This window comes from Chiloscyllium punctatum, chromosome 52 (genome assembly GCF_047496795.1).
Source record: "Chiloscyllium punctatum isolate Juve2018m chromosome 52, sChiPun1.3, whole genome shotgun sequence".
NCBI classification, from domain to species: domain Eukaryota; kingdom Metazoa; phylum Chordata; class Chondrichthyes; order Orectolobiformes; family Hemiscylliidae; genus Chiloscyllium; species Chiloscyllium punctatum.
Genome location: NC_092790.1, coordinates 14681477 through 14701494, shown reverse-complemented (window position 1 = coordinate 14701494; position 20018 = coordinate 14681477). Strand labels below are relative to the sequence as shown.

The 20018-nt window shown below is 43.2% G+C and overlaps 2 protein-coding genes and 1 pseudogene across 4 annotated transcripts in view; 2 read left to right on the top strand and 1 right to left on the bottom strand.

Moving 5' to 3' along the window:
* The window catches only part of LOC140470724 (histone H2B 1/2-like), a 698799-nt gene that overhangs the window by 636592 nt on the left and 42189 nt on the right, over positions 1-20018 (top strand). The gene's annotated exons all lie outside the window — the stretch shown is intronic.
* LOC140470995 (histone H1-like) lies at positions 308-1538 on the top strand. Its single transcript, XM_072566905.1, has one exon. It carries the CDS (start codon positions 345-347, stop codon positions 993-995), a length of 651 nt encoding a protein of 216 aa, XP_072423006.1. The 5' UTR covers positions 308-344; the 3' UTR covers positions 996-1538.
* LOC140471016 (U2 spliceosomal RNA) lies at positions 8548-8712 on the bottom strand (annotated as a pseudogene).

Below are 20018 nucleotides of genomic sequence, written 5' to 3'. Positions count from 1 at the left end.
ATGTCACCGTTCAGCTCAGACAGCGCCATCAGTGCAGCAGCAAAATGCGTTTAACTCGACAACGGAGCCGTCTATTCGAGTGAAAGCTTTTCAGTCGCAAACCTTACCGTGTCAGGGTGAGGAGCAATCGAGCCTGGCTCTCTGGAGATGCGGAATTTCAGAGGAATCGGAGAGTTTAGGCTGTTAGAGAAACACAGAGAGGCAGCAGGAACAGGGAGCTGACGGCAGGTTGTCCCTGCGCCGTCCGCTCGCTGCCTTGAAGTTGCTCAGTGCCGCCGCCAACAGCTTCATTGCTGACCCAGTTCAGACTGACTCAGAGAGAGATTCAGCGCAGAGTTCTCAACATGAGCGACAGTGCAGCCGCCGAAACGGCTCCTCCAGCCTCCGCTCCCACTAAAGCCAAGGCTCCCAAAAAGAAGGCGACGGCTCCGAGGCAAAAAACATCCGATCCCGAGTTGGGAGAGCTGATTCTGAATGTTATTGGGGACATCAAGGATCGCAAAGGGGCGTCTCTGTCCGCTGTAAAGAAGGGGCTGGAGAGAAGCGGGATCGATGTGGGAAAGCGAAATGCACAGATCAAGATGAGTATCAGGAGGTGCCTGGCGAACGGCTCCCTTGTTCTGGTCAAGGGCCAGGGCGTCTCCGGCTCCTTCAAACTCCCAAAGAATCCAGTCAAGGCAAAAGCGGGAAAGAAGACGGGAACATCAGCGGTCGCCAAGAAACCGGCCGTGAAGAAATCACCGGCCACGAAGGTGACAGCAAAGAAATCCCCAGCCAAGAAAGCGACAGTCAAGAAATCCCCAGCCAAGAAAGCGAGCGGCAAGAAGACGGCATCGCCAAAGAAAGCGGTGAGCAAAGCAGCGCCAAAGAAACGGACTCTCGTGAAGAAGGTGAAAAAGACCAAGGGCCCTAAAGCCCCCAAACCCCTCAGCAAACCGGCTAAAGGCAAGGCCAAGCCCAAAGCGAAAGGGACCAAGACAGCAGCAAAGAAATGAACCAGTCGGTGTAATATATAAACATCTGAACCCAAAGGCTCTTATCAGAGCCACCCACATCTCTCAGGAAAGAGCTGAGCCCGGATCCAATGTTCCCTGTCCAGCGCCGAGCGCAGACCAACCTTAGATATATATTGATCTGAATCACTCAAAAATACACTCATGCCATGGTTTACGAGAGCGGAGACCTGTGAATCGGGAAGGTATCATATAAGGAGGGTTTATTGATCCACCATCTGGTTATTTCACTTCGCGACTACCGAGTCACGAATGTGACATATTGTAGTGTTTGTATTTCACTGACCAGTTCAGGGTTGTTACTTTGTTCAGTTTTAATTCTGAGACCCTGCGGATGTTTTCATGGCGTGTTCCTTCCATCTGCCTGTTACAGAGAGTTCAGGCAGCAATTCCACATTGTCTTCGGCCTAATTACAATCTGGGGGTAATAAAAAATAACAGATAAACTGAGATTCTGTCCTTTTATCGGTGTACACTGCATTAGCTTTTAAGATGTTTAAATTGGCGGGGTTGTTTAGATTGATTCACGGCCGGTACAAGTTCGGTTGTTCAGTTTATCTGGGCTGTTTTAAACCCAGCCTTTCCTCCTGTCTGTTACAGACAGATCGGGCAATGATCCTGTCTCCTGTCCGCTCTGACAGCTAACTAGGTTTTAAATAATTACTATAAAATGTTAAAATTTATCTTAGTTACAGAGGGATGATGTTTTGCGTTGGTTAGTTGGGGGTTAGTTGGAAGACACACGGCTTTCAGCAGCAGTGATTAGGACATTGACAAAAATGTTATGTAATTTTCACACAATATATTAGGTCGGGGAATGTTTATTCCGGATGAAATCTCCTCTCCCCTCACTGTCTCCCTTGGTGTACCTACCCCCTGTAACTCTATGATCATTGCTGAGAAAGCAGGCGGGAAAACATGGCGCCAAATCATCAATCGTTTTCTTTCACATTTGAAAATCCCGCCGCGATGTAGATCAGAGAAGGCTGTTTTTCAGAAAACAACGCATTCGTACTGAGTCATTAATTTGCCTTTCGATTATAAAAGTCCAATTCACACAATCTTTCTTTAGGGTATTGAGTCCAGTAACTATTTAAAGGATTCGAGATTCTCTTCGAAGGGAAGGTTCAGACTCGATGGGCCGAATGCCCTCATTAAGCCCTGTCGGGATTTCATGAACGTTCTTCGCCATGAGCGCATTAATAACGAACACCGCTCTTAGATATTATTTTAATATCGTGTTCCTTTATTGCAAAAGTTCCAATTTAACTATTCCAGTCCGGCAACTGTTCTGGTTCTGGTTTGATCTCGTTCATTTTGAAAGTTTCTAGCTGACAGCAGAAAACCTCATTTCCATCATTCAATCATCATTATCACCCAACAGAACCCGCGCGGAGTTTTGGAAATTGAAAAATCAGTGTGTAATGTATCTACCCGTGGATCTGTTTCCCGGGGTTGACAATCAGGGCTCACATCCCAACCGGCGTTGTCACTCCTGGAATAACCAAGTGTCAGAGAGTAACTTGAGCAAATAGCAGCAAACACGAAAAAAAAGATTCACTGGTGTTTAATATGTTCCCAAGAGGCAGGGAGTAGAGAGGACACGTTCCCTTCTCTTGAAGTCAGCGCCAAATCATCAACAACTTTCTTTCCAATTTGAAAAGCCCGCCGATTTACAAACAACGGCGTATGTTTTACATTGAAAAAGAGGACGTTGTTCAGAGGAGAATCCATCAATACTTGTTAATTCGGTTACAAATATATACTTCAGACAAAGTTCAAAATCACACAACACCAGGTTATAGTCCAACAGGTTTAATTGGAAGCACTAGCTTTCGGAGCGCCGCTCCTTCATCAGGTGGATGTCTCTGAAAGCGAGTGCTTCCAATTAAAGCTGTTGGACTATAACCTGGTGTTGTTGTGTGATTTTTAACTTTGTACACCCCAGTCCAACACCGGCATCTCCAAATCATTCTTCAGACAATCTCTCTCGCTCATCCATTTGTCTAACCGCATTTATCTCTTTCTACATTTTTGTTTCTTTTCTGGACCTGAAGAACTGGCAGAAACACAAAAGAAGCGCCAAGAACTGCAATATGCAATTAATCTCTTCATTTCACATTTCAAAAACAATCCGGTATGTTGATTAAACATTACAGAACGTTCTTCCGGGTGAGCATATTAATCGTCTTTAGACAATATTTTACTGTCGCCCCAGCCTTTTGTGCACTAGTTCTGACATCAGCAAAAGCTCCCCATTTGCTATCCCAGTCCTGCAGCTGCTCTGGTTTGATCTCGCTTCATTTTGAAAATCTCTCACCGACAGCAGAAAGTCTCATTTATTGCAATCTGAGATCAGACAAAACAGCGACAGAGACCCAGGTTCGAGTCAACCAGGCATAGAACGAAAGACGTGGACCGCCAATCGTGAGATGCACCTACTCCTCGTACTCAAAGACGGGGGCACGTTTCTTTTTCATATGCCTGGGGTAATATTCACTGTTCATATCCCACCGTGAATGATGGCTCCGGAACTGATCAAGTGTTAAAGTGTAACTCCAAGAAATAGAAACAGCTGAAAAATGACTCACGAGGGTTCATATGCTCCACAGCAAGGGGAAACGGGACTGAAAACACAATAACTAAATAATGTGCAACAATAAAAAGAATGCAAGATGACTAGACAAATGCAGAATAAATCTCATTTTCATACAAATGAAACTTCAACAATGTCTTCGTTCAAGTCGAAACCAAATGTCTCAGTGGTACCACAGAACCCTAAGCAAGGAAACATCCGACATTGGTTTCCTTACAAGGAAACATTGACAGGATCAGTTGTTTTTTTTTTAAATAAGCTGATCTGTCCATTGCTACATGATAGTTTTATACTGATACTCTGCACAATAGGATGTGATTGCCTTTTTTATTTCAAAAATATACTTTATTCATAAAATTATTTGGATCTCTACAATGCCATGCTTGTGCACACATTACATTGCTTTACATACAGACTTCGAAATTTATTTTTCTGATCTCCAAGTATGTACATTTACTATCCAGCTCTTCTGCTGAAGTGTCAGCGGACTCCAGATGATTGGATGGGCCCTCTGTTCTACTTAGGCAGGCAGATGTTACACGGTGGTCTTTCCCCACCGCACCTTGGCGGCAGCTGCCCCAAGCTTCAGCGCGTCCCTTAACACGTAGTCCTGGACCTTGGAATGTGCCAGTCTGCAACACTCACTCAGGGTCAACTCCTTCAGCTGGAAGATCAATAGGTTTCGGACTGTCCAAAGAGCATTCTTCAGCAAGTTGATGATCCTCCATGCACAGTTGATGTTCATCTCGGTCAGCATCCCGGGGAACAGGCTTTAGAGCACGGAGCCCCGCATCACGGCGCTGCTCGGGCCGAACCTCGACAAACATCACTGCATTCCTCTCCAGACTGCTTCTGCATAGGCACATTCCAGAAAGAGGTGTGTGACAGTCTTGTCCCCTCTACAGCTGCTTCGAGGGCAGCGTGCCGTGCGGCAGAATGTCAAGGCATGCATAACGGATCTCACAGGCAGAGCCCTTACCACCACCAGCCAAGCCATGTCTTGGTACTTGTTCGAAAGTTCTGGTGATGAGGCATTTTGCCAAATGGCTTTGACAGTCTGCTCAGGGAATCGCTCGAAAGGATCCACCCTCTCCTTTTCCCGAAGGGTCTCAAGGACACTATGTGCTGACCACTTCCTGATGGACTTGTGGTCAAAGGTGTTTTTCTTCATAAATTTCTCCATGAAGGAAGGTGATACGGAATGGACCAATTACTCGGAGTGTTCGGCAGCAGCAAGGGCAGGCCCATCCTTCGCTGACACCAGGTCAGGTAGGATCTCAGTACGTACTGACACTTGGCGTTCACGTACCAGGGATGCACGCACAGCTTGATGCAGCCACACACAAAGGCCATCAAGGTGAGGGTGGCATTGGGCATGTTTTATCCCCCATTGCCCAGGTCTTTGTGTGTTGTGTCCCTTCGGACCCAGTCCATCTTTGATCTTCACATGAAGTGGAAGATGGCCCAGGTGACTGCATAGATTCTGGGGATAGGCTCGACCTGTGCCACATATAACAATACTGACAGACCCTCACACCTGATGACCAGGTTTTTCCCAGGAATGGAGAGTGAACATTGCTCCCATCTGCCTAGTTTCTGCTTCATTTTCCTGATCCGCTCCTCCCAGTTCTTGGCGCATGCCCCCCGCCGGATCGTCCATCTGCATCAATGATACAGTTGAAGTCTCCGGCCAGAATGACCGACCTGGACGTAGCCAGCAACAGTGGAAGCTGCTGCAGGACGGCCAACTGTTCACTTTTACCCACTGGGGTGTACACATTAATCAGTCTCAGGGGAACATTCCTGTACATGACATCAGTGACGAGGAGGCGCCCGCCCACCACCTCCTTAACCTCGGACGTGGTGAAGTTGCCTCCTCGCAACAGGATACCCAGGCCGGAGGCGCGGCTATCGTTTTCCCCCGACCAAACTGACGGCCCATGTGCCCACAAACTCGACCATCTCCTGTAGCTGCTGAGGTGCGGTATCCCACACTCCTGCAGAAACAGGACATCGGCTTTAACGTTGGCCAGGAAGGCCATCATAGAAACACATCGCATAGCTGATTTGTTGCTACACACATTGATGCTGGCAATTTTTAATCCCAGTACACGTCCGCTGTGGTGAACCCACAGCACTTGAGCAAAAGCTTATTGATGAACACTGTCTGATCTCCTCCATCTTCTTGACAGTCACCCTGACTGTGTTACGAATGCCCTGGCCTGGGGTGTGGGCAGCTGCTGAGACCATAGCTCTGAGGTCGGTTGGTCCCTGATTTGGCGTTAGGCCAAAGCCAGCATGAAGATCCACAAAGAGCAGGTCAAAACATCCAAACTATCCTCCAACGTCCTATCACGATCTAGTGATAATCTCCTTGCGCAGGGGGACCTAGAAAGAGGGGGTGTAGAGTCAGTATTGATAGAGGTGAGAAATTCTAAGAGTAGAAAGACCCTCTTGGGTGTTATCTACAGACCCACAAACAGTAGTATGGATGTAGGGTGTAAGTTGAATAAGGAGCTGAAATTGGCCTGTCGCAAAGATGTTACTACAGTTGTTATGGGGGATTTCAACATGCAGGTAGACTGCGAGAATCAGGATGGTATTGTACCTCAAGAAAGAGACTTTGTGGAGTGCCTCCAAGATGGATTGTTAGAACAGCTGGTGCTGGAGCCTACCAGGGAGAAGGCAATTCTGGATCTGGTATTGTGCAATGAACCAGAATTGATTAGGGATCTTGAAGTGAATGAGCCATTAGGAGGGAGTGACCATAATACAATAAGCTTCAATCTGCAATTTGAAAGGGAGAGGGTACAATCAGTAGTGACAATATTTCAGTTGAATAAAGGGAACTATGGTGATATGAGGGAGGTGCTAGCCAAAGTTCAATGGTGCAATACCTTAGCAGGGATGACAATGAAGGAACAATGGCAGATATTTCTGGGTATAATGCAGAAGATGCAGGATCAATTCATTCCAAAAAGGAAGAAAGATCCTATGAGGAGACAGGGGTGGCTGTGGCTGATGAGGGAAGTTAAGAAACATATAAAGTCAAAAGAGAAAAAGTATAACATAGCAAAGATGAGTGGGAAAACGGAGGCCTGGGAAGCTTTTGAAGAACAACAGAGGATTACTAAGAAGGAAATGAGCAGAGAAAAAATGAGGTACAAAGGTAAACTGGCCAAAAATATAAAGGAGGATAGTAAAAAGTTTTTTTTAGGAATGTGAAAGGGAAAAAATGGTTAAGACTAAAATTGGGCCCTTGAAGACAGAAACAGGGGAATATATTGCGGGGAACAAAGAAATGGCAGAAGAGTTGAATTGGTACTTCAGATCTGTGTTCACTGGGGAAGACACAAGCAATCTCCCAGAGGTAACAGTGGCTGAAGGACCTGAACTTAAGGGAATTTATATTTACCAGGAATTGGTGTTGGAGAGACTGTTAGGTCTGAAGGTTGATAAGTCCCCGGGCCCTGATGGTCTACATCCCAGGGTACTCAAGGAGGTGGCTCTAGAAATTGTGGATGCATTGGTGATTATTTTCCAGAGTTCGATAGATTCAGGGTCAGTTCCTGCAGCTTGGAGGGTGGCTAATGTTGTACCACTTTTTAAGAAAGGTGGGAGACAGAAGGCAGGAAATTATAGACCAGTTAGTCTGACCTCAGTGGTGGGAAAGATGCTGGAGTCGATTATAAAGGATAAAATTACGACCACATCTGGATGGTAGTAACAGAATAGGTCAGAGTCAGCATGGATTTATGAAGGGGAAATCATGCTTGACTAATCTTTTGTAATTTTTTGAGGATGTAACTCTGAAGATGGACAAGGGAGATCCAGTGGATGTAGTGTACCTGGACTTTTACAAAGCCTTTGATAATGTCCCACATAGGAGGTTAGTGAGCAAAATTAGGGTACATGGTATTGGGTGCAAAGTACTGACTTGGATTGAAAATTGGTTGGCTGACAGGAAACAAAGAGTAGTGATAAATGACTCCCTTTCGGAATGGCAGACGGTGACCAGTGGAGTACCGCAGGGATCAGCTTTTTTGCAATATATATTAATGATACAGAAGATGGTATTAATAGAAACATGAGCACATTTGCTGATGATACAAAGCTGGGTGGCAGAGTGAAATGTGAGGAGATGTTAGAGATTACAGGGTGACCTGGACAGGTTAGGTGAGTGGACAGATGCATGGCAGATGCAGTTTAATGTGGATAAATGTATGGTTATCCACTTTGGTGGCAAGAACAGGAAGGCAGATTACTACTTAAATGGAGTCAAGTTAGGTAAAGGGGCAGTACTAAGAGATCTGGGTGTTCTTGTACACCAGTCAATGAAGGCAAGCATGCAGGTACAGCAGGTAGTGAAGGAAGCTAACACCATGCTGGCCTTCATAACAAGAGGGATTGAGTATAGAAGCAAAGAGGTTCTTCTGCAGCTGTACAGGGCCCTGGTGAGACCGCACCTGGAATATTGTGTGCAGTTCTGGTCTTCAAATTTGAGGAAAGACATTCTGGCTACTGAGGGAGTGCAGTGTAGGTTGACAAGGTCAATTCCTGGAATGGTGGGACTATCTTATGTTGAAAGATTGGAGCGACTGGGCTTGTATACCCTTGAGTTTAGAAGACTGAAAGGGGATCTGATTGAGATATATAAGATTATTAAAGGATTGGACACTCTGGAGGCAGGAAACATGTTTCCGGTGATGGGTGAGTCCCGAACCAGAGGACACAGCTTAAAAATAAGGGGTAGGCCATTGAGGACAGAGATGAGGAGAAACATCTTCACCCTGAGAGTGGTGGGTGTATGGAATGCTCTGCCTCAGAAGGCAGTGGAGGCTCAGTCTCTGGATTCGTTTAAGAAAGAGTTGGATAGAGCTCTCAAGGATAGTGGAATCAAAGGTTATGGAGATAAGGCAGGAACAGGATACTGATTGAGGATGATCAGCCATGATCATAATGAATGGTGGTGCAGGCTCGAAGGGCAGAATGGCCTCCTCCTGCACCTATTGTCTATTGTCCAGTAGCTCTGATGACTCGCATTTCGAAACCTATCCTAATAAGAACAGACACTTGATCTTAGCCAAATGGCCGAGAAGTGATGGGATTGGCTTTTATTCATCTGAATCACAGAATTGGTACAGCACAGACGCAGGCATTTATCCCATTCTATTCTTTTCCTGTTCTGTATACAAGTTTTCAGTAATTGTTGGGATTCTGAACTATATACCCATCTGCCCTGCTCTTCTTTACCCCGCAGACTAAGCAAAAACTTAGTATTCACAAAATGCTTAGAGGTAAAGATAAAGACCCCATTTCAACATCCTCATAACTTCTCCAATGGAATAAATCACAGTCACGGAAAATATTAGTGGCTGCCAGGGAATTAAGCCAAATTGGTACGCAAGAGTAGAAACTGATTAGTACAGATTGAGAACTTCACTCTCACAGTCACACAGCAGAAACTGACTAAGCTGCTCCCACATATTCACATTGCAGAAGCTGACAGAGAGACAATCTAGTTACATATACATTCTCATAGCTCAAAACAGGGCAGGACATATTGTTTGGCAACACTCCCCATAGTCCTACCATTAACTGTATAAGACCACCAGGTGCATATGAACAGCTGCTTGAAAGTGGAGTGGTGGTTAGAAAAGGTAGTAGAAAAGGTGTTTGGCATGCTTGTCTCCTTTGGTAAGTGCACTGAGTTTAGAAGCTGGGACATTATGTTCAGGCTGCATAGGACATTGGTTCGGGCACTTTTAGAGGACTGTGTACAATTCGGGTCACGCTGCTATGGGAAGGATGTTGTTAATTTTAAGAGAGTGCAAAAAAATTGACAGTGATGTTACCAGGATTAGAGGGTTTAAATTATTGGGAGAGGCTGAATAGGCTGGAGCTTTTTTCCCTGGAGTATCGGAAGCTGAGGGGTGATTTATATAGCTGCTTATAAAATCATGAGAGGCATCGATAGGATGAAAAGCCAAGGTCTTTTTCCTTGGGTGAGGGAGCAGAGAGGGCATAGGTTTAAGGTGAGAGGGTAAAGATTTAAAAAATAACGTGAGGAACGACCTTTTCATGCAGAGCGTTATGTGCATATGGAATGAGCTTCCAGAGGATGTGATGAAGGTGGGAACAATTACAACATTTAAAAGGAGCCCGAATAGGTAAATGAACAGGAAGGATTTAAAGGGATATGTGCCAAATTTAGAATCCAGAGAAGGTATGTTCCTGTCAGGGTGAAAGGAAGGCTGGTAGGTATAGGGAATGCTGGATCACTAAAGAAATTGAGGGTTTGGTTAAGAAAAAGAAGAAAGCATATGTCAGGTATAGACAGGATAAATTGAGTGAATCCTTCGAAGAGTATAAAGGAAGTAGGAGTATACTTAAGAGGGAAATCAGGAGGTCAAAAAGGGGACGTGAGATAGCTTTGGCAAATAGAATTAAGGAGAATCCAAAGGGTTATTACAAATACATTTAGGACAAAAGGGTAACTACGGAGAGAATAGGAGACCTCAAAGATCAGCAAGGTGGCCTTAGTGTGGAGGCGCATAAAATGTGGGAGATACTGGATGAGTATTTTGCATTAGTATTTACTGTGGAAAAGGATATGGAAGATATAGACTGTAGGGAAATAGATGGTGACATCTTGCAAAATGTCCATATTACATTTGGAGGAGGAAGTGCTGGATGTCTTGAAACTTAAAGGTGGATAAATCCCCAGGGCCTGATCAGGTGTACCCGTGAACTCTGTGGGAATCTAGAGAAGTTATTGCTGGGTCACTTGCTGAGATATTTGTATCATCGATAGTCACAGGTGAGGTGCCGGAAGACTGGAGGTTGGCAAACATGGTGCCACTGTTTAAAAAGGGTGGAAAGGACAAGCCAGGGAACTATAGACTGGTGAGCCTGATGCCGGTGGTGAGCAAGTTATTGGAGGGAATCCTGAGGGATAGTATGTACATGTAGTTGGAAAGGCAAGGACTCATCAGGGATAGTCAACATGGCTTTGTGCATGGTAAAACATGTCTCACAAACTTGATTGAATTTTTTGAAGAAATAACAAAGAGGATTGATGAGGGCAGAGTGGTAGGTGTGATCTATATGGACTTCAGGAAGGCGTTTGACAAGGTTCCCCATGGGAGACTGATTAGCAAGGTTAGATCTCATGGAATACAGGGAGGACAAGCCAGTTGGATACAGAACTGGCTCAAAGGTGAAGGACTGAGCGTGATGGTGGAGGGTTGTTTTTCAGACTGGAGACCTGTGACCAGTGGAGTGCCACAAGGATCGGTGCTGGGTCCTCTACTTTTTGTCATTTACATAAATGATTTGGATGCGAGCTTAATAGGTACAGTTAGTAAGTTTGCAGATGACATCAAAATTGGAGGTATAGTGGACAGCAAAGAGGTTTACCTCAGATTACAACAGGATCTGGACCAGATGGGCCAATGGGCTGAGAAGTGGCAGATGGAGTTTAATTCACATAAATACAACGTGATGCATTTTGGGAAAGCAAATCTTAGCAGGACTTATACACTTAACGGTGAGGTCCTAGGGAGTGTTGCTGAACAAAGAGACCTTGGAGCGTAGGTTCATAGCTCCTTGAAAGTGGAGTCACAGGTAGATAGAATAGTGAAGAAGGCATTTGGTATGCTTTCTTTTATTGTTCAGAGTATTGAGTACAGGAGTTGGGAGGTCATGTTGTGGCTGCACAAGACATTGGTTAGGCCAGTGTTGGAATATTGCATGCAATTCTGGTCTCCTTCCTATCTGAAAGATGTTGTGAAACTTGAAAGGGTTCAGAAAAGATCTACAAAGATGTTGCCAGGGTTGGAGGATTTGAGCTACAGGGAGAGGCTGAACAGGCTTGGGCTGTTTTCCCTGGAGCATCAGAGGCGGAGCGGTGACCTGATAGAGGTTTACAAAATTATGAGGGGCATGGATAGGGTAAACAGGCAAAGTCTTTTCCCTGGTGTTGGGGTGTCCAGAACTAGAGGGCATAGTTTAGGGCGACAGGGGAAAGATATAAAAGAGAACTAAAGGGCAACGTTTTCACACAGAGGGTGGTGTAGTTATGTAATAAGCTGTCAGAGGAAGTGGTGGAGGCTGGTACAATTGCAACACTTAAAAGGCATTTGGATGGACTTATGAATAGGAAGGTTTTGGAGGGATATGGGCTGCGTGCTCGCAGGTGGGACTAGATTGGATTGGGATATCTGGTCGGCATGGACAGGTTGGACTGAAGGGTCTGTTTCTATGCTATATATCTCTATGACTCCATGCTAGGAAATGAGATTTGATTAGTTTAGGGTATCTGGTCAGTGTGCACTCGTTGGATCAAAGGCTGTATGTCTCTACAACCTGAAAGTTACAAGTTGATAACTAGACTCTCATATATACACAGCAAAAACTTGACAGGTGACATATGATAAATGCAATTACATAGACAGAAACCAAAGACTGACAGGTACAAATTAATAACTGCACCCTGAGCAAAAGCTGACGTGCATATACTCATACAGCACAGAAAAGGCCTTCAGGCATCGTGTCTGCACCCACAATAACTACCACTGAAGGTTTGCTAATTCCCTGCACTTGTCCCATATCCTTAAATGGTATGACATTTCAAGTGTTCATCCAAATACTTTTTCAAGGTTAAGGTTTCTGGGCTCCACTGCCTTCCCGGCAGTATCTTTCAGATTTCCATGACTTGCTGAGTGAAAGAGATTTTCTCTCAATATATTTACCCCTTACCCTACATCAATCATTACTTGTGACTGATCGCTTAAACAAGGGAAACAGCTTCTCTACATTCACCCTCTCCATACTCCTCATAATTTTTAACACCACAATCATGTGCCACCACGTCAGACATCTCTGCTCTAGAAAAACAACAATCCAAGCTCATTTAATCTCTCCTTTATTTGGAAGTAATATTTGTGTTTTGATCCTAATCCCCCATACTGGGTCTGGGTTTAACACTGCTGCTGTCACTGTCGGCTTATTGTGAATGATGTATTCTTGCAGCCTGAAGCAGCGCATGCGCGGTGCTGCGCCTTCCCCAAAGCTGACTGTTCCTGACGAGAGAAGCGCATGCGTGAGGCCCTCCCCCAGCGCTGCCATTGAGGAGCATTTACTCAGTGAGTGCAAGGGGTTTGTTTGAAACAGACCGCAATGGAGAGATCAGCGCCCAGGGAAGGGAGGGAACAGCAGGCTCCTTCCAGCAGCACATCGGGATGGGAGCCTGGGACACAGAGGGGGCTCCGAGACCGGGACTGATTCGGGGTGAGTTCAGGGAGAACCGGGGGCTGTTTGTAAGAGGCCGAGCGGAGCAGGAACTGGTCCCGGAACTTGGAGTGAGCGGGCTGGGGGGAAGAGAGAGGCCTTTCTCGGGCTGTGTGTGGGCCTGCTGTGGGATATTCTAGTGGTTTTTAATCCCCTAAACACTGATGGAATTCATTGTTTGGCTTCTGTTTCACGCTGTTGATATGGGACAGGTTGATGATGACACTCACATTCATATGACAGAAACTAACAGAGGTTCAGCTCCATAACTAACATCACATATAGATGTTGGAGAAGCTGACAGCTAGAGACTGATAATTATACTCCCGTTCACATTGCAGATACTGAGATGGGTAACTGCACCCACATATTCACGTAGAAACTGACAGGTACAGATTTATAACCACAGTCACACATTCATATTGCAATAACTGACAGGGATAGATTGACCCTACCTATGAGATGTTCTTAAAAAAGTAAGAAAACAATATCATTTACTCAAATTACCAATACAGCTTCCCACAACATCAAGGGATACACTTGATCAGGTCTGAGAGTTTGATACATCTTTATATATTTTTTAATATCTCTAACACCACTTTTGGCATGTGGACTGATATCAAATATTTTTCAAGATATCAATATATATTTCCCCAAGTTTCCTAGCCTCTGTTCCTATGTCTCCTGGCATAGAACAGTAACTGTATTCCCATATCATAATTACAAAAAATAGCAGATTCACATTGATAAATGCATTCATACATTATCAAATCAGAAACTGATGGGGAGAGATTAATAACTAATCAATTTATATTTAATAATTCATCTCGCTGAAACTTTCAGGTATAGTCTTTTAGTTAGAATTAGTATCCATACAGGTTTAAAGCAGGACGTTCAGCCTGGCAAGTCCATACCGACCCTTTGAAGATTATCTCAACCAGAGCCATTCCCTTATCACTCTACATCTACCCCTGACTAATGCACCAACCCACACATCCCTAAACACTATGGGCAATTGAGCATGGACAATTCACCTAATCTGTTCTTTGGACTGTGGGAGGAAACCAGGGCACCCAGAAGAAACCCACACAGACACGGGGAGTATGTGCAAACTCCATGCAGACAGTTGCCCGAGACTGGAATTGAATCCAAGTCCCTGGTGCTGTGAGGCAACAGAGCCAACCACTGAACCACTGTGCCATATAATGTGCTGCATTATACAAGAATATTCATACTGCAGAAACTTACTCGTACAAATTGATGACAACACTTGTATGTTCACAGAATAGAAACTGACAGTTACAGATTGGTAATGACATTTTCATATTCACTTTGCAGAAAATGGCAGGGATGGATGATTTAATGAATATATTTGCATATTTACAAGCAGAAACATTGAGGGATATATTAATAACTGCATTCATGCATTCACATATCTGAAACTGACAGGTACAGATCAAAAATTTAACTCGCTTATTGACGTAGCAGAAACTGAGACCCACAGATTGATACTTGCACTCATACATTTAAATAGCAGAAACTGACCAGCACAGATGGATAACTAAACTCACTTGGAGGAAACTGACAAGAACTTTCCCATAGCATAACCGAACAGGTAAAAATGTATTACTACACTTCCAAGTTGACAGAGGAATAAACACACTGTGATGTACAGTTTGATAACGATACTCAAACATAACAGATCAGATTCTCACAGGTACATATTAGGAACTACACTCTCTCATTCACCTCGCAGAAATTGACAGATGCAGACTGATAACTACACCGACACATTCACAGCACAAACTGACAGGAACAGGTGGGCAACTACCCTCATTCATTTGTGAAGCAGAAACTAACAGGTACAGATAATAACCACCATTTACATATTCACAGGACAGAAAGTTACAGTCATAAATTGATAACTGGACTGACACATTAACATTACAGAAACTGACATACATTTTGATTCAAACGTTACCAAACAAAAACTTACAGCTACATGTTCATGTCAACACTCTCATAGACTGTGCACAGAAACTCACAGGGGTAGGTTAGGAAATGCATATACATATTCACATAATGGAAACTGACATGTCCATATTAATTAGGAGAAAGTAGGACTGCAAATGCTGGAGACCAGAGTTGAAAAATGTGATGCTGGAAAACACAGCAGGCCAGGCAGCATCCGAGGAGCAGGAGAATCGACATTTCGGGCATCAGCTCTTCTTCAGGAATGAGGCTCGTGTGCCAAGTGGGCTGAGATAAAGGGGAGGGGGGAGGGTATTTGGGGGAGGGGTGCTGGGAATACGATCGGTGGAAGGAGGTGAGGGTGAGGGTGATAGGCCGGGGAGGGGGTCGGGGCGGAGAGGTCGGGAAGGAGATTACAGGTCAAGAGGGTTGTGCTGAATCCGGGGGTTGGGACTGAGATAAGATGGGGGGAGGGGAAATGAGGAAGCTGGAGAAATCTACATTCATCCCGTGTGGTTGGAGGGTTCCTAGGTGGAAGATGAAGTGCTCTTCCTCCAGGTGTCGTGTGGTCAGGATCTGGCGATGGAAGAGGCCAAGGCCCTGCATGTCCTTGGCAGAGTGGGAGGGGGAGTTAAAGTGTTCAACCACGGGGCGGTTGAGTTGGTTGGTGCGGGTGTCCCAGAAGTGTTCCCTGAAACGTTCCGCAAGTAGGCGACCTGTCTCCCCAATGTAGAGGAGACCACATCGGGTGCAACGGATACAGTAAATATTATATGTCCATATTAATGACTATATTTGGATGTTTACAAAGCAAAGACAGATTGATAATTGCACCATATTCACAGAGCAGAATCTGACAGGTATATTTCCATATGTACATGTCTGAAACTGACAGATTTACAAATTGATAACCTCATTCACATATTCACAACACAGGTACTGACAAGGACTGATTGATACATGCACTCACATATTCACCAAGCAGAAACTGACTGGTACAGATTGATAACTAAACTCGCATGTTGAAATAACAGAAACTGAAAGGTACAGACCGATAGCAACACTCATTCTCATAAACTATTACTGCCAGATGTTGGTTGAGATGTACACTCTCATTCACACAGCAAAAACTGGCAGGTATAATTTAATTACTGCCTCAGATATATGGAGGAGACACTGACAGGGACAGATTGGAAATTATACTCTTCTAGTCACATAACAGAAAATCACAGGTACAATTTGATAACAACACTTCCACTTTCACTTAACATAAACTCTCAGATACAGTTTGATAAGTACACTCAATTTCACACAGAATCTGACAGGTAGAGATTGAAAATTGCTCTCTCATATTGACAGATAGGCATAGATTCAAACCTGTGCTCACATATTCACATTGATGAAACTGACGACTAAACTTCTGTATATGCAGAGAAAATTTTCTGACAAGTATAATTTGATAAAGACACTCATATTCATAGGGCAGAATGTATTGATCATAGCACTGTCTCACCGAGCAGAAACTGTCAGGGAAACATTGATAAATACACCCACATATTCACATTGCAGAGACTGACAGGAAGCATTGCTTCCAAATTTCTCATTCACACAGTGTAATTGGTTGGGGATAGACTGACAATTTCACACACATTATTCAGCCAGAAAAACTGACAGGTATGGATTGGTTACAACATTTACAGATTCTGACAGGGACAGATTAAACTAAGCTCTCAGAAAAACTCAAAGCAGATTTTGATAGGTACAGAATGATAAATGCATTGACACATTCACAAAGCCAAAAACTGACAGTTACTGATTGATAATTAAACACCCTGATTCAGAGAACAGAAACTAATGAGGAAAGATTGATCAATTTACTTTCACATTGCAAACACTGACAGCAATAGATTGATAAATACACCCACAGAGACAGCAGAAACTGTTCGGTACAAATTGATAACTACACGCCTGTATGCATATAGCAGTAAGTGACATGGACAGATGGGTAACTACAGTCACACATTCTCATTGCAGCATCTGATAGCAACACATTGATTACAATCTCTTGTTCACATGACAGAATTGATAGAGACTAAAAATGACAGTCACATTCACACAGCAAAATCTGACAGGTACAGATTGATAACAGCACTTCCACATGCATACTAACTGAAACTGGCAGGTATATGTTGATAACTACATTTATCTATTAGCAAACCAGAAACTGATAGTTACAGGTTATTACTGACACTCTCAGATTAACAGAGCAGAAACTGATAGGGATAGGCTGCTCAATAAACTCACACATTCACATTGTAGAGACTGACAAATATGTATTTATAACTGTATTTTGACATTTACAAGTAGAGATGGATTACTCCATTCAAATATTCATACAGGAAAAATTGACTGGTCCAAATTGATAGTTATATTGACATATCCATGAATCAGAGACTGGCAGGAACAAATTGAAAAATAAATTCAGATTGTAGAAATAGGCAGTGCTCTCAGCTGCAAGGTTATGGGCTGTTAGCAGGAAGATGGAATTAAATGGCCATCTGGTGTCTTTGGGTTGGAATGGACAAGATAGGCCAAATGGCCCTCTTATGTGCAATGTCATTTCAATGGATCAATATCAATCTGTCACTGTGAGTCACTGCTATTTGAATACATAATTAATTTAAGCAAGGCTTAGAAGGACAGAATGTGAGAGTGTGGTTGTTATTCACAAAGTATGAATTGACATGAATAGTTTAATAACTAAACTCATATTCACAGCCCCACTTGCATTGGATAGTCCCATTCATGGAGCTGTACAGTTCTTGGTTAGTTTCTGGACCTCACTGAATTGGTATTGAATTAACAGAAAGAAAAATCACCAGACATGGAGGAAGAGTAGAATCAGACATGTTGTTCTGTTTGAATTCCTGTCTTTAAAAACAATATCCTCATGTTTATTAACAGAATGTTGCATTGATCAGTTAAAGATTGTCAAACTTGGCTGATGGTGATTTGCAGGGGATTTCACTTCTGTCTTCCTCCAGGCAAATACTTGAAGGATTAAGATAATGTAAGATTCCTTCGCCATGAAGCCAAGTGTGACCAGCTGCTTCTACCAAACAGCAAGTATGTTAGTCCACTCAGAGCGAAGAACATCCTTTCCACTGTCAGAGTGAATTCAGTCAGCTACACATTGAGCTCAGTTTGAGAGAGGTGTTCAAACAATTGAGAAAATTATCAGTTTGTTTCTTTCTCACAGTTCCCAATGCACATGTGTCCAGTTTGAACAAATTCACGATTCACAGCTCATTGATATTTGCACAATTTGAAACTGGAATGTCTGAATTCTTGTCCAAAATATGCACTCATGAACTGAAACAGATCTGTCTACAATCATCCTCATAACAGGTATCACATAACGAATCACACCCTCACAGAGAATATTAGTGGCTGCCAGAGAGATACGTCCCTTTACCAAATAGAAACTGACAAGCATGCATTGATACCTTTGTTCACTCTTTTCACTTTGCAGAAACAAGCAAAAACGCATTGATGACGACACACGTATTAACAGGGCAGTTACTTACACACACACACACACACACACAATCTTTTGCAGGCACTGTCATGGATAGATTCATACCACTCAGATGTTCGCATGACAAAGTGACACACACTCTTATTTTCATTGCACATACCAACAGGAATGGGTTGACAACTACATTTTCATTTAAGATATCAGAAAGTATCACGTACAGATGAATAACTGCTCAAATGTTCACCTATCAGAAAGTGGCATTATAGATCAACAACCAAACTCAACTGCTGTCAGGCAGAGACTGAGGGTGAAACTCTCATTCCCAGAGATAAAAGACAAACTGACAGGTACGTTAGGATAGCTATAATTACATTCAGATGTCGGAAATTGACACGGACAGATAGGTAAGCACACTCACACTTTTGCACAACAGTAACTGTCCTAGAAAGATTAATAAGTACACTCCCATATTCACAATGCAGAAACTGACAGGAATAAGTTGATACCACTCCCATTTCACAGAACATGAACTGACAGGTACAGTTTGATAACTAAACTCACATTCACACAGCAGAAACTGAGAGGGTAAATTTATAACAATAGTCACGCACTTGAATTGCAATAACTGACAGGGACCATTAATGACAACATTTACATGTTCATGTGACAAGAATGGACAGGTACAGGTCGATAAATGACTTTTCATATCCACAATGCAGCAAATGAGAGATTGAGACTGTGGCTTTAACAGGTTTTTGTCTTTTAGTTCTTGAAGAGCAAATTTAAGGCAGAGACACCGAGCCACGAGAGCAAACAGTTTAAGGCCTATTGGGCATCTTTACAGAAAGCTGAAGACTCATCAACAGAAATACTTCATGTTTGAGAAGGACACCTTGAGTTTATTATTTTTGGAGAAATTTAAGAACAAAAATTACAGACTGTTTAGATGAAGTTTACTATCGCAGCCATTCAATTTGCAAACTATATACATGGCAGGGTGAGAGAACCTAATTGCCAAGGTGTTGCTGTGATTTTGATGATAAAAGATGGAAGCGTTACATAGCAGGAAAAAGTGAACTGTCGTAGTGAGTGTTTGCATGCTTAGAGTCAAGGAAATGTGTACATATTGTTTACTAACAATGTAAGGCTAAGGAGTTTTTAAAAATTAGGCCATTTCTGTATATTGATCGGTTCTTTTTAAGAAGGGTGGAAGGTTTGATGATATTATGGCTTGAAGATATTTATTTTGTCCTTTCTTTCTTGTTGAAGAGAGGTTTTATGGCAGAAGTGTCAAGAAGTCTGCACTAGAGTAAACAGTTTGAGGCTCCTTTTAAAGTTGGAACAACAGAAGCAGCCTGAATGGGTGTGGTCAAGCTCTCACAGAATGACATTTTTAGTTTTGGCTTTCAGCAAAACTGTCATCATCTTGAAGACAGCAAAGCTAGTTTTTTTCCTCTCAGTTACAGTCAGAAGCTGCAGATTCTCTTTCTGCTACTGGAGTTGGATGTGAGACTATATATTTTATTGAATTTGTCTTTTGCCAAGGATGTTTATGGGATATTACTGTATTGGAACAGTTAATTAGGAAGTGATACTGTATCCATTATTC